This window comes from Taudactylus pleione, unplaced genomic scaffold (assembly GCF_031769625.1).
Source record: "Taudactylus pleione unplaced genomic scaffold, aTauple2 ptg000066l, whole genome shotgun sequence".
Lineage (NCBI taxonomy): Eukaryota > Metazoa > Chordata > Amphibia > Anura > Myobatrachidae > Taudactylus > Taudactylus pleione.
In genome coordinates this window covers 27,203,372-27,217,167 of record NW_028284468.1, presented here as the reverse complement: position 1 = coordinate 27,217,167, position 13,796 = coordinate 27,203,372, and the positions used below count along the sequence as shown (strand labels likewise).

At 41.7% G+C, this 13,796-nt stretch overlaps 1 protein-coding gene across 3 annotated transcripts in view; it reads right to left on the bottom strand.

Annotated features, from left to right (window-relative positions):
• METTL22 (methyltransferase 22, Kin17 lysine) overlaps window positions 1-13,796 on the bottom strand; it is a 179,877-nt gene that overhangs the window by 53,071 nt on the left and 113,010 nt on the right. For all 3 annotated transcript variants that reach the window (XM_088466909.1, XM_088466908.1, XM_088466907.1), the window contains exon 6: window positions 6,405-6,476. In XM_088466909.1, the coding sequence (XP_088323035.1) occupies window positions 6,405-6,476 (72 nt within the window). The remainder of the gene's footprint in view (window positions 1-6,404; window positions 6,477-13,796) is intronic.

Below are 13,796 nucleotides of genomic sequence, written 5' to 3'. Positions count from 1 at the left end.
CTGCAAGCAGAATCACAAAGGTACCTTGGCGTGTGTGCCGTGGGACTGTGACAAAGCGCAGTCGGGTGATAATTGCTCAACTGTGTAAATATCGGCATTGTGTCCACTTCTTAATCAGGCCTACAGTTGTACCTTGTTTTGAAGTGCAGAAATGACACCTCCTGACAGCAATTGTGATCCGAGTGCAGCGTCTGTAGACGCTGCCTCGCACAGGCCAGTCTGAGTGAGCTTCAGTTTACTCAGGCTTGCAGTCTGTGAGGCCAGGAAATATGGCTTCCACCTCCCAAATGCTGCAGCATGTCAATCATGCTGCGGCTTGGTGGATCTGAGAGCGAGATCGCAGGGCCCGTTCTGCAAGACGCAAATGGGTACAGTGCACGCACAATTCTCCGATAATTGGAAAACTGCGTTAAGCCACACACTAGTGTCTGGACCTGAATCAGGCCCATTGTTAGAGAAAGGAAACCAGACCTTTTTCTACCTGTCATAAAGAGATATGGGGAGACACTGTAATAATGCTTCTACAGTATTTCTTTTACATATTTAAATCTTTTTCTAGCTTTATCTTGTAAGTTTTTTAATTAAGAATCTGGTAGTCTACAGCTGATTCTACAAGCAGTATCTCATAATTTAGGAGTTTCTCTCATTCCAGTTATAATTGGCTATACCTACAGTTTGGCCTTACACTTAGGATGAACTTCTAACCTCCAATAAGTTTTTATCTGAAATAACATTTATGTGATACATGTTGAACTACTGTCATCTAATGACTAAAGTAATAGTTTTTGTCTTGTTTTAATTATTCATAACATATAAAAGATGCAACGCTATTGGATATAAGAACAAACGTTTGCCTGAGACAGTCGGATGATCACATGCATGTGCTATTTTGCGTTCTCACCAATTAACAAAATAAACATTTTATATTTGTATCCAGTCTCTATTCTCCTTGTAATCACACAATTCTTCACGGCATATACCATGGTTGCATGGTGTGCATAGCACACAGGCCCCTTGAGTCCAGGGGGGTCCAACGCTGCAAAACCTGACCAATTCCCATTGTCGCGGCCTGTGCAGCTCCCTGACCTTCCCTATATGTGTCTGGTGGTGCCATCGTTACAGTGATGCATTTGGAAAGATGGCTACACATATAAGCAGCAAATACTCTATAACTGCGCCACTGCCTTTGCTCTCTTCTGCACATGTGCTAGATTTACAAATATATCAACGGAAACATGGCGCCATAGGAGCAGGCGTGGGGGCCCTTCGCATTTGCAAGGTACCTGTGTGTGGGGGTCCCACCCCTTAAAACGCCCCAGCTTCAGAGTTAGATAGAATATGGAGATGTAAGGCACATTTTCAGGCGTGCTCCTGGCTGTACGGATGGGTGCACTCCACAAAAGGCAGAAAATGAGCAAAGTGATAAACTGCTTACCCACACACAATTGCTACATCTAATAAAGACGGTTTTGATGTAACTTCACTCTTAGTGTTATTTAGAAGACCAAGCTTAGTAGTAAAAACTGTAAAGTTTGTTTCACTGCATGGGTGATACTATAGTGGTAGGAGGCAGAATTCTCATATGGGAATATTGTCCAGTATAACCCTGGGGACATTTTTGCCTCTATATACCTTGGCACATTTATTTTTTGAGCAGGCACCTACTGAGGGCCTGATTCAAGGACAGGCGCAATGACGATGTTTTCCCAAATAGACAATTTTTTTCAAATGCACATGCGTATAGGTCACACGGCGCATGTTCTGCTATGGTTCTGTAACGGTGGTTGCAGTGAGTATTTCTTTGCAAAGTGATTGACAGGTTGGGACCGTTTGTGTTTGGCAACAGGGGAAAGAGACTGAAATGCAGGCCTGACGTGATCGTTTTCGGTGCGTGTCTCAGCCTGCGACTATGATACCATAAGCAGGCTATATACTCAGTTCCGACGACCATTTTGAGTAGCCACAGGGGTACACAAGAGTTTGATGATCGACCGATGGTTGCGTCTGTGTACGAAAGCGGCAGATCTGAGACGCCGCAGGTGAGCTCCTCAATACTATCACACTTGTGCTTGAATATGTTTGTAGAACCAGATTTGAGTCTTAGGCTGCAATGGAGTCTGAAGCAACTGCCGTAAGCTGGATTGTCTTACAGTAGGTAGTTTCTGCTCAGGGACTTGGGCAGGAATGTGAAATGTATGAAAGGAACTTGTGTGTTTGACTGGTGAGCAAGATGCGGCTGCTGGCGACTGAAGGCACTGGTGGAACAGCTAGATTCTTGATGGTAACCAAATAATGGATGCTTGAGGCACACAGGTGCAGGTGCATATGATAGAGCGCTGCGGTACGTCAACCAGACTAGAACCAGCATGACACTGGATCACGTGGAGCCCGGAGTAGCTCTGGACAGCCGGAATGAGACCAGGATGCTAAACAACCGTAATGGAACCGGAATGCTGGATCACAAGAATGGGACTGGATTGTTGGATCACTGCAATGGGACCAGATTGTTGGAACACCAGCAAAGGACCGGAGTGCTGCTACACCGGCATGGGACCGGATTGCTTGCAACACCGGAATGCTGGATTACGAAAATGGGACCAGATTGCTGGAACACCAGTTTGGGACTGGACTGCTGGAACACCGGAATAGAGGTAGAGAACTCAATGACTCGTATGCAGCTTGCAGGGGATTCAGGAGTTAATAGCACACCAGGGATCAGGATCTCTGCAGTAGATTGAAAAATTCACTGCAGCAGCACTTGCTAGAAGGACTGTGATAAAAATGAAATCAGGATCCTGCAGGCTGGAGAGACACAGGTGAATCAAAAGGTAGATAATTAGCCTGGAATGAGGTTCAGCAGTCAGGGACTCAGACAACTGCTAAGGCTGTAGGTATTGCAAACTGGAAACTAGTGAGCTCAGCATGTTACTGAAAATGGAGATCAATGGCTGTAGTCTGTATTCAAGCACTATAGCTGAAGCTTGTGGAACACACTCTGGAGCCAGGGATTGCTGAGTAGTTTGCTGCAAGCAAGAGCTTGGATAGCAGTATATCTCTCAGGGAAGAGACTTTTTGCTCTGGCATTGGACTTAGCCAGAGAAGGCTTATAAAGGAGTTGCAGGTCTCTGATTGGTTGCTGGTGTCAACTGAGCCCGGGTACACACTGACTGGAGGGAATGCAAATAGCTGACATGCTTCAACATGGCAACGTTAGTACATCTGTTCTCCAACCAAGAAAGGTATGTCACATGACGAATTAATTAGAATACGAATGTACCAAGTCAGGATCCTGTTAAATACAAGTCCCGGCAGCTGTGACATTTGCATATTTTCGCAAATCCACTGCGTACGGGATAGTAGCTGTGACACATTTCTGACCATCACCGAGTCAGACCCTGAGAGCGGAAAGAGAACCTTCAGGTGCACTGATGCAAAACCAACTGTTTTGTGGTATACAATGGCTGTAATTCATAAATGACCAATAATGTTTGTTCAAGTCCTGCTAACTTACCAGAAGAAACCTCACTTTCTAAACTAAATACAGAGATAAGGCAATTTTAACCATTTTAACCACAAACACAAATAATATATACAGCAGTTCAACTTCCAGGTAATATCAACTGTTCTCTATACTAAGCAATCCTAAATATCCATAAATAAAGACATTTTAAATAAGTGTGTCAGCATTCCAAATTACAAAAATCATATCAGCAGTGAATACCCAATAATCTTTCAACAGTTTGGGAAAAATAATTGTGTAGTAAAATAAATAATCCAAATCATTTGTTTTTCATACATACTACATAGCACAGACAGTAGCTTGTAAAAGCAACAAGTCAGCAAGTAATTTCTAACATTAGTGGTTGTTTGTGCTATGCAAAGGTATAAATGAATACAGCAATGTAAGCTTTAAATCACTCAGCATAAGTATGTAGCAAAGCACAATCCTTTGCAGGTCAATCAACATGGAAATGTCTTTAGGCTTTGCACGTCATAATCTCCAATGTGTGATGAAAAAGAATTCACTTATTAGAATACACAGAATTTACAGTCTACTATTTGAATTCAAATCACTTTCATTTACTATTAAACATAAGAAGCCTGCACAGATCATAGTGATCTGTGTAGTGCTTCTTTTTTGGAGGGGTTTGCCATCGTGTTTTAGGTTCTGTTTGCCTTCCGTTGTGAACTGAAATATCAAAACCGACGTCAGTTATACCTGCAAAATCCGACTGACATCGGCTTCGATTTACAAAACTAATTCAAAACCAACTGTTACTAAATCTGCAATTTAAGCAGTGAAACACAACGTCGATATCTGTTGTTTTCAGTTAATTATAAAATCAACCACAAAATCGACCTGTAGTAAATATACCCCTACATCTCAGTATATTTGGACTTGTAGTCCCGTAACAGATGGAGCAAAAGATTTACTATTGGAATCTTTGGCTCTAGAGATGTTGTGTCAGGATGCTGCGATGTCATATCTGTGTTTGCAGTTTTGGGCAGAACGCTGGATAAAACTCAGCGGTATGTCCTGGTTGTGGATCAATCTATTAACGGAAGCCTCTAAATGGATATCTTGCATTGGAATGGGTGTTTCTGTAGCTCCTTATTGGATGCAGTCTTTTGTACCTATATGTTTATTTATTCTATTGGTTAGAGAGGAACAAGAAGTTTAGGTTTCTATGGTGACTGAAATAAATGGAAGCCCCAATTGGCTGGCAATACAACATGTTAATGGGAAATAAATATGGATTGTATTTTATTTTTGTAATGGATGCATATTTTGTAACTATATTGTTATACGTGTGCTGCACTCTGCAATACTAGATGACAAAGGATTTTATATTGATTATATGACCATTTTAATGTAATTTATGTTACACTGTATGTTTGGTCAACAGTTGTATAAATATGGACTCCAGTGTGCAAACGCTCATCCTGACTTGAGAAAGACATAGTGGTCAAAATGCATTGGTGGTGGATTGGTTCACTCTATCTGGAAAACCTATCAGACTTATTAGTGATCCTGTAAGCAGCTCCAGCTTCTCTTAGCATCCCGAATTTTATCTTTCATGATGGTAATTGTTGATGTGCACATCATCAGGCAGGTGGCCATCGTGGCTTGTGCTTGTTAATAATGTATTTGAATATACATATATGTAAGTGGTATGTAATAATACTGTCTATTAAATCCATAATTTGCACTATTAGTACTTCATTTTTTCGGGTTGGGTATGGGATGCCGTCGCTCGGGAGGTCGTGGTTAGAATCCAGATGCCTGCATCCCGACAGAGTTAGGATACAGACACCTATCGGGTAAGTATACTAACACTACCACTCCTCCCCGCACCCTAAACCTAATCTCCTCCTTTAGAACCTAAACCTAACCCTCCCCCCATTGCCTAACCGCATCCTTCCCCTTCCCCAGTATCTAACCCTAACCCTCCCCTTCTGACTGGTGTCAGGATTTTGGCGCCAGCATTCTGTGTGCCGGCATCCTGACAGCCGGTATTGAACTGCATCCCCATTTTTTCTGGGTTCCATTACTTTGGAACAGTTGTGACAATTACAGCTGGACTTCCCCATCTGACCATTAACCAGAGGAGGGATTAAGTTAATTGTGATAGACCCAATTCATGCTTCATTTTTTAAGTGTATTATTATTAGGGGATTGTCACCATCTACATTTACTTCACACAGTGGTAGTTCTTGAAGCTGATTTGGGAAGTTTGATCTATCCGCCTGTCTAACAAACTGTTGTTGGAAATAATAACACACTCTTATATTTCTTCTTCTTTACATGTTATTGCTTTTCCCACCAACCTTGGAGGAAGAGAGAGACAGTAAAGTAAATTACCAGGATTAGATGAATTTATAGTCAATCTAAAATATTGATTTGATTATTTATTATTTGCACAAGGAAAGGTTTATCTTATTATGCATGTTTTTGAAGGTGTGCAGATAAGGTTCATCCTATTTAAAAAAAGCATAGCATTATGTTGAGAAGAACAGAGATGAGAGACTGGGAAGGAAGGGAGGGGGGTGAGTGGGACAAATATGAGACGGGGAGGCAGAGAGGTAGTGGAATAGAGATGAGACGGGAGGGAGACAGATGAGAGACAGGAAAGTAAAGGGATAGAGACGAGAGACCGGGGTGAGGAGCACAGACATGAGAGAGAGGAAGATGGGGGTTGTTAAGGGGACAGAGATGAGAGACGGGGAAAAAAACCTGCAACGCCAGGCACGATAAGTAGCGATCTAGCATATGACGGGTACAAAATACTAGTATTGTAGAAGATCCATACACTTCCTTTAACTTTCTGTCCATTAAATCCTTATCAACCTATCATGCAAATTGAAAAAAACAAAACAAGACATACACAATGACAGACTACAACCTGTGGCTTCTGTGAGACATCTGTTTAGGGCCACATTTCTCTCACACATCTCTAGAAGGTCCTCACCAACATCTAAAAAATAAAAATAACAACATTAAGTTACTCCAAGATATCCAACAGTAATATGCATTCAAGCTTATTGGAAGAGTGAGTAGATGTTGGCTTAGGACAAGGCTGTCCAAACTGCCTTCCAAAGTTTTTTCTTTTAAATCACCTAATTTTACTGAAATCTCAAAAGTAAGAATTAACAAAGTTGCGCCATCTCATATCTGGATTTTGTGCTTCCAATATGTGGAATTACCATTTTATACTGAATCTGCAGACTTGCATTTCACTGGCAAAATAAGCTATGAGGAGATAACAAGCATGGGGGATGAAAAACATTAAATGACCTACTTTTACTTACACCACCAACATGATTAGCACTGCCATTAATATGGAGGGCAGATCAATACTGCCCTCCATATTAATGGCAGTATTGATCTGCCATTAATATGGAGGGCAGCGAGCACTTCCCATTTCAAAGTCTGCATATTACAGATCACTAGCAGTAGCTGAGATACATACACCTAGTGCCGGCATCAGATGGCATTGTCTGCAGAAGGGTGATCTAATCACCTCGACTGACGGAGGTAAGGATAATTTTGAACACCTGTATGGGTGGGATGTAGTGATGAGATGCGGAATCCTGGCAAGGAATGTCTATGCAGCTAAAAATCAAAGCCTCTCCATAAACCTCCAGCAATTCGGTACAAGGTAACTCTTATTTATACTCACTGCATACTATATATTCATTAAGAGGTATGTATCCTGAAAAAGTGGTTACTGCTATACTCACTAATGGCTTTCTATATCTAACTAAAACTACTCTAATTATCTCTATAAAGAACACATTTTTCATATACACACAACAATGGCTTTCTATATCTAACTATTACTCTAATTATCTCTATAAAGAACACATTTTTCATATACACACAACACACATATGCCGCTGATCTAGATTCTATAAATTGAGAATAATCTCAGTTCAAATGTAATATTTCAGAAACATTGTAACAATTTCTAATAAACACCACAACAGTTTCAGATTCTAATTTTGTATTTTGAATACAATCACAAATGCAGAAGACAATTAAGAACTGCTCTGTTATATTAGAGATATGATCATTTAAAATGAAGACATTTGATGTTGAAACAATTATGTAATGGATAATTAGATATTTTATAAGGCTATTGGAGTGAAATAATGACAACAGCACCGAGCACCTTCCTTCTGGATGCCGGGGGCCATGACATGCATGTGGTGTGGGGGTGGTGATATAAAGTAAGTGTCTGTATTTTATGTATTTTACCCTGATGATGGAGTAATAAAGTACTCCGAAAAGTTGGCATACTTACCTGCATCTATGCTTTTTGTATTGACCTGAGTGCCGCCGTCTCTGCGATGATATATATTCATGTACACACACACATATATATATATATATATATATATACACATACACACACACAGATACAGTATAGATATTTTTGTTTATTTGCATTTAATTTTGTTATACACTGATTTTTATATTATAAATAATGTATTGTGGGATGAGATTTTGTACCTTTTTATATGTGTTGAACAGCACTTGCTGTAGCATATATGAACTGCTTCAATATTGTATTTAATCTGATAGCAATGCAAATAAACTACATTATTTAACACTGGCTGGGATACCCAGCGTTGCCCGGGTTGAAGAATGGACCTTGAAGTACATCTGCAGCCTTCAATTTGCGGCTTTGCAAACCAGTCCATCTCCGAATTAATCCCTCAATGCAGGAGGTATCAGAAGCATATCCAGCAGGTCAGTACAGCATTCTTTAGCTTCCATGGGATAATGGAGCAGAAGACCCACCAGAGTACGCCCGCTAACACAACACCTGACACAGCGCCTCACCTGGGCTCGTGACATCACTAATTGGACCCTGGAGGACTGGCAACATGTGGCATGGTCTAATGAGACACGGTCCCAGTTGTTTTGGGCTGATTGTAGGGTTTGGGTGTGATGTCACTGATCCCATGAGGTCATGGACCCCAGTTGTCAACAAGGCACGGTGCAGACTGGTCGTGGTTCCATAATAGTGTGGGGTGGGTTCATGTGGCATGGGTTGGGTCCGCCTGAACATGTCATTGACTGGTAACCGCTACGTTGCATTGCATTTGCAGCCCACAATGATGGAATATTCCAGCAGGAGAATGTATCACATCATCGGAGCTTTCTGGAAAGTTACGACGAATGGTGTGGCCACCATGTTCGCCCGATATGAACCCAATCAGAGCATTTACAAGACGTGGTGGAGAGGTCCATTCGCACCCAAGATCCTGCACCAACAAATATCAGGGAGCTGTGGGAAGCTATGGGTCAACATCTCTCCAAAGGTCTTCCGACGATTTGTGGATTCAATGCTACGTCGAGTTGCTGCACTTCGCTGGGGTACAAGGGGAATCCTACAGAATACTAGGCATCTATCCCATGACTTTTGGCGCTCCAGTGTATATGTGTTTATTATATATATATATATATATATATATATATATATATATATATATATATATATATAAAACCTTTAAAGAAAGGGGTGCACTCACCAGTCTTCTAAAAAAGTCCTTTATTCCAACATTTAGAAGTAAATACAGGATCCTGTATTTACTTCTAAATGTTGGAATAAAGGACTTTTTTAGAAGACTGGTGAGTGCACCCCTTTCTTTAAAGGTTATACAAAGGACCTGCAGGTCCCTTTTGGGCAGCTACCCCAGCACTCTTGGACTACAAAAACGTGAGTGTGGACATACTTTGACTATATATATATATATATTAGGGGTGAGCGGGTTCGGTTTTACTCGGATCTTTAAACGGCATTTTATTGGCTATCGCCTATCATGTGTTTTGGATAGCCAATATAATAAATCCGAATTTGCGGTAAAGTGGCGATAAGAACCGAGTAAAACCGAGCCTGCACATCCCTAATATATATATATATATATATATATAAAAACGTAGAATAGACTGGCACTCTTTGCTGCTGGATATTGCCAATATAATAATAAAAAGGGTGCCTTCAGTAAAAAGACTGGTGCATAAAAGAATGAAACTGCGGCACTCCCAATGATAGTGTAGAAAATATTATGTATTTGGCATATAGCTGCCGACGTTTCAGAGCCAATGCTCTTTTTTCAAGGCAGCCAAATACATCAATCACAACAATAGGGACAAAACATTAAACAGAGGGACAAAACTTGTCTGTAGCAGACCGGGCAGCGCGCGTCCACACCAGGGTCACTATTCACTTATGCACCCAGATCAGAGGCGAACACTATAAGTCCTTTGAGATGTGATAGTAGCTGTAGATAGTAGTTCTAATTCATTGTTATATATATGGCCCCGATGCTTTACCATTTTCTCTAGAATATATTGTTTGATGTTTGATGCTGCACACTATTGGCTAGACCTAGGATGTCATTGTGAATCCTGTGGTTATAGCATTTTGTAGTCTAGTGATCTTTAATTAGGTCAGAATGCATGAATGTATCCAGTGTTACTATTTATCCATTGTATCAATGTTTACTCTACTGGTTTGATCGTCAGTGATCACAGCCTGTATCTTAGTATATATATATATATATATATATATATATATATATATATATATATATCTTATGGCTCTAGTGTACACTCATAGTCCCCTTAATAGAGAATACTTTCCATGTGTATTCTCTTGTATTAGTATATATTATGCTCGTGGGGTAAGGTCACTCGCAATTTCATGCTATGCTGCGGTCTGTTTGCAGACCGGGGAGACGCTGCCTGGCTCCGCCTCCGGTTGCCAGGCAACCATGTCACGGCGGGATGACGTCATCTTGACGGAACCCCGACCCGGGCGTGGACGCGCGCTGCCCGGTCTGCTACAGACAAGTGAACCAACTCATCTATTTAAGGTAAGAAGTTTTGTCACTCTGTTTAATGTTTTGTCCCTATTGTTGTGATCAATGTATTTGGATGCCTTGAAAAAAAAGAGCATTGGTTCTGAAATGTCGGCAGCTACTGTATATGCCAAATACACAATATTTTCTACACTATCATTTGGAGTGCCGCAGTTTCATTCTTATATATATATATATATATATATATATACACACACACACATATAGGATTTATTGGCTCATTGTGTGTGATAATTGCAATTTTATCATATGAATACATTTTGGTATTGTTGCCAAGTTTGTATTCAAATTCATATCTTTTGTGTGTATTTGCTGTAGGATATATGGCAATAATGACTTATTATGCTACATTATTTGCTACTATAACAAAAGTTTCATAAATATTTAGTATATTAATAAACAATAGTCACGCAATGTGCACTTAAGATGCCAGTAAAAACTAATTTCAAATGTTACAGTACATCATTTTGAAACCTTATTTTATGGAATTTGACAATGCAGATTTTCATGCACATAAACCATATAATTAGTTGATTCATATAGTCTATAGAGGTATAAAATTTACAATGCTGTGACTGTAAAATATGTATATTATTTATATATTTTTTATTTACAGCCATTTACTTTCTAGATTCAGAAACTAACATTTATAAATTCTCGCATCTAACATGTGATTTTCAGTGTATTGAAAAGTATTTTCACGTAGACATTTAAATGAAGAGAAATTGAGGATGTAATTTTTATTTCACAAATTGCATGGCAAAAAGAAACTTATGATTTAAGATGTTGGTTTAACATTTCAGAAAACTACTGTAACTCTAAAGCTGGGCATCCACTATACAATTTTCTGTCAAATATCTGTCCAATCTGGCTGGTTGGAATGAAAACCTGGTAATGTATGGGAGTAAATAACAATCGTCCATTTGCTCACAAGCACTGGAAAATAGCCAAAAATAGTTGTTCAAATTGGTTAAAAACACACAAATTTAACCAAATTTAACATTTTTTTTTGTCCTTTTTTCAGTGTTTAAAACCATATGATCGACTGTCATTTGCTCCCATACATTACCAGGTTTTCATTTCAACAAGCCAGATTGGACAGATAGCTGACAGAAAATTGTATAGTGGATGCCCAGCTGTACACTGAAACTTGAAAAAAGCAATAATGAGAGTTATGGTAAGAACTTACTTTTAACTCTCTTTCTTCGAAGTCCATAGGGTCCACAGGGAGACCTTGGGGTATAGGTTGTGGATCAGAAATCCGGGCACCACACAGTTCTTACCATAACTCATTTTCTTCTTCATGGTCCATAGGATAAGGGATACCTTGGGGATGTCCCAAAGCAGTACTTTTGAGGGTGGGGACGCTCCTGCACTGAGAGGAGAATCGTCGCCCAAAGGAAGCATCCTGAGAGGCGAAGGTATCAAAGGCACGTAGCCGCCTTACAGAGTTGAACAGCCGAGGCACCACATCGAGTTGCCCACGAGAGACCCACAGACCGAGTAGAATGAGCAGTAACAGAAGCCGGAACAGGAAGGCCTGCCTGCGTGTAAGTCTGCGAGATAGTCATACGAAGCCACATAGCCAATGTTTGCTTGCTGGCTGGCCATCCTTTCTTGTGAAATTCATAGAGCACAAATAAGGAGTCTGATTTCCGAAAGGAACTGGTACGGTAAACATAGGTCCTGAGGGCACAGACCACATCCAAGGAGGCCTCATCTGCCGAGAGGTCTGGTGATTGAAAGGCTGGGACTACAATTTACTCATTAATGTGGAAACTTGTAACAGCTTTTGGAAGAAACCCAGGGCGAGTCCTAAGTACTGCCCTGTACTGGTGGAAAAGTAGAAATGGGGAGCGACAGGAGAGCACCCCTAAATCTGACACTCTTCTGGCTGACGTATAGCCAGAAGAAAAAGAGTCTTCGCTGTTAACTATTTGAATTCTACAGAATCCAGGGGTTCAATTGGAGGGCCCTGGAGGGTGCGAAGAACTACTGACAAATCCCTGGAGGGACAAATGGAGGTTGAATCCAGAGGACACCCTGGAGGAAGGTGTGGATATCCGTTAGTGGAGGAAGTCTACACTGGAACCAAATGGACAGAGCATAGACATGCACTTTCAGTGAGGCCAGGCGGAGCCCTAGGTCCAATCCAGCTTGAAGGAAGGCCAGGACTCTGGTAAATCCTAAACACCTGGTGGTTGTAGTTTATGGTACTACACCACTGGAAAAATGTATGCCACACTCTGTGGTAGATCCGAGCCGAGGCTGGCTTACGCGCTCTGAGCATAGTTTTGATTACAGTGCTAGAGAAACCTTTGGACCTCAGGAGGGATGTCACAAGAGTCACGCCGTCAAAGACAGACGACCCAGATCCAGGAAAAGGCAAGGACCCTGAGACAACAGGTCCAGTCGTTGAGGCAGCAGGAACAGAAAGTCGATGGAGAGACTCCGAAAATCTGAGTACCAATGATGTCTGGGTCAAGTTGGAGCCACCGTGTTGTTTGAACTTCTGAAGAACTTGAAGAAGAAGAAGGGAGACTGGAGGGCAGAGGTACTGCAAAGTGGAAGTTCCACTTCACTGACAATGCATCTACAAAGGTTGCCTTGGCATCACTTGTTCTGGACCCTTACACAGGCAGTTTGTGATTGTGTAGGTAGGCCATTAGGTCCACCTCTGTGAGACCCCCTCTGTTCACTAGGAGTTGAAACACCTCTTGGAGAAGCGACCATTCCCCGGGATGCACATCGTGTTGGCTGAGGAAGTCTGCTTCCCAATTGAGAACTCCCGGAAAGAATACTTCCGAAATGGCCGGGATGTGACCCTCGGCCGGAAACGGTATGATTTACCGCCGGACCCATACCGGCGGTTGGGATCCCGACAGTGGCATCCTGGCAGAGGAGGAAATCCCGATCGTCAAAGGTGTGTATATACTAACCTATTTCTACCCCCTAACCTTCCCCTAGTGCCTAACCCTAATCCCCCCTCTAAGTGCCCCCATTCCCCGCCGCCTAAACTTAACCTGCTGGGGGGGTGCCTAACCCTAAGTCCACCCCCAAGAACCCTCAACCTAACCAACCCCCCCTACCCCCCCCCCCCGGCTATCCGTGCTCGGCATTCCTTTGATCGGGATGCCGGACGTTGGGCTCCCGGCGTATGTCTAAGGGATATGACAGTCGGAAAGCCGGCTGTCGGGACTAGGTCCGCCGGCTTCCCGACTGCATACCCCTCGACCCATGTCAGAATGCAGGACACCTCTTTCATTGCTGCCTGACTTCGAGTACCTCCCAGATGGTTGATGTAGGCCACTGTTGTGGCATTGTTGGACTGAACCTGTACAGGTTTTCCATGAAGTATGTGTAGGACCAGGTTGATGGCCCTGTAGACAGCTCGAAGTTCCAAT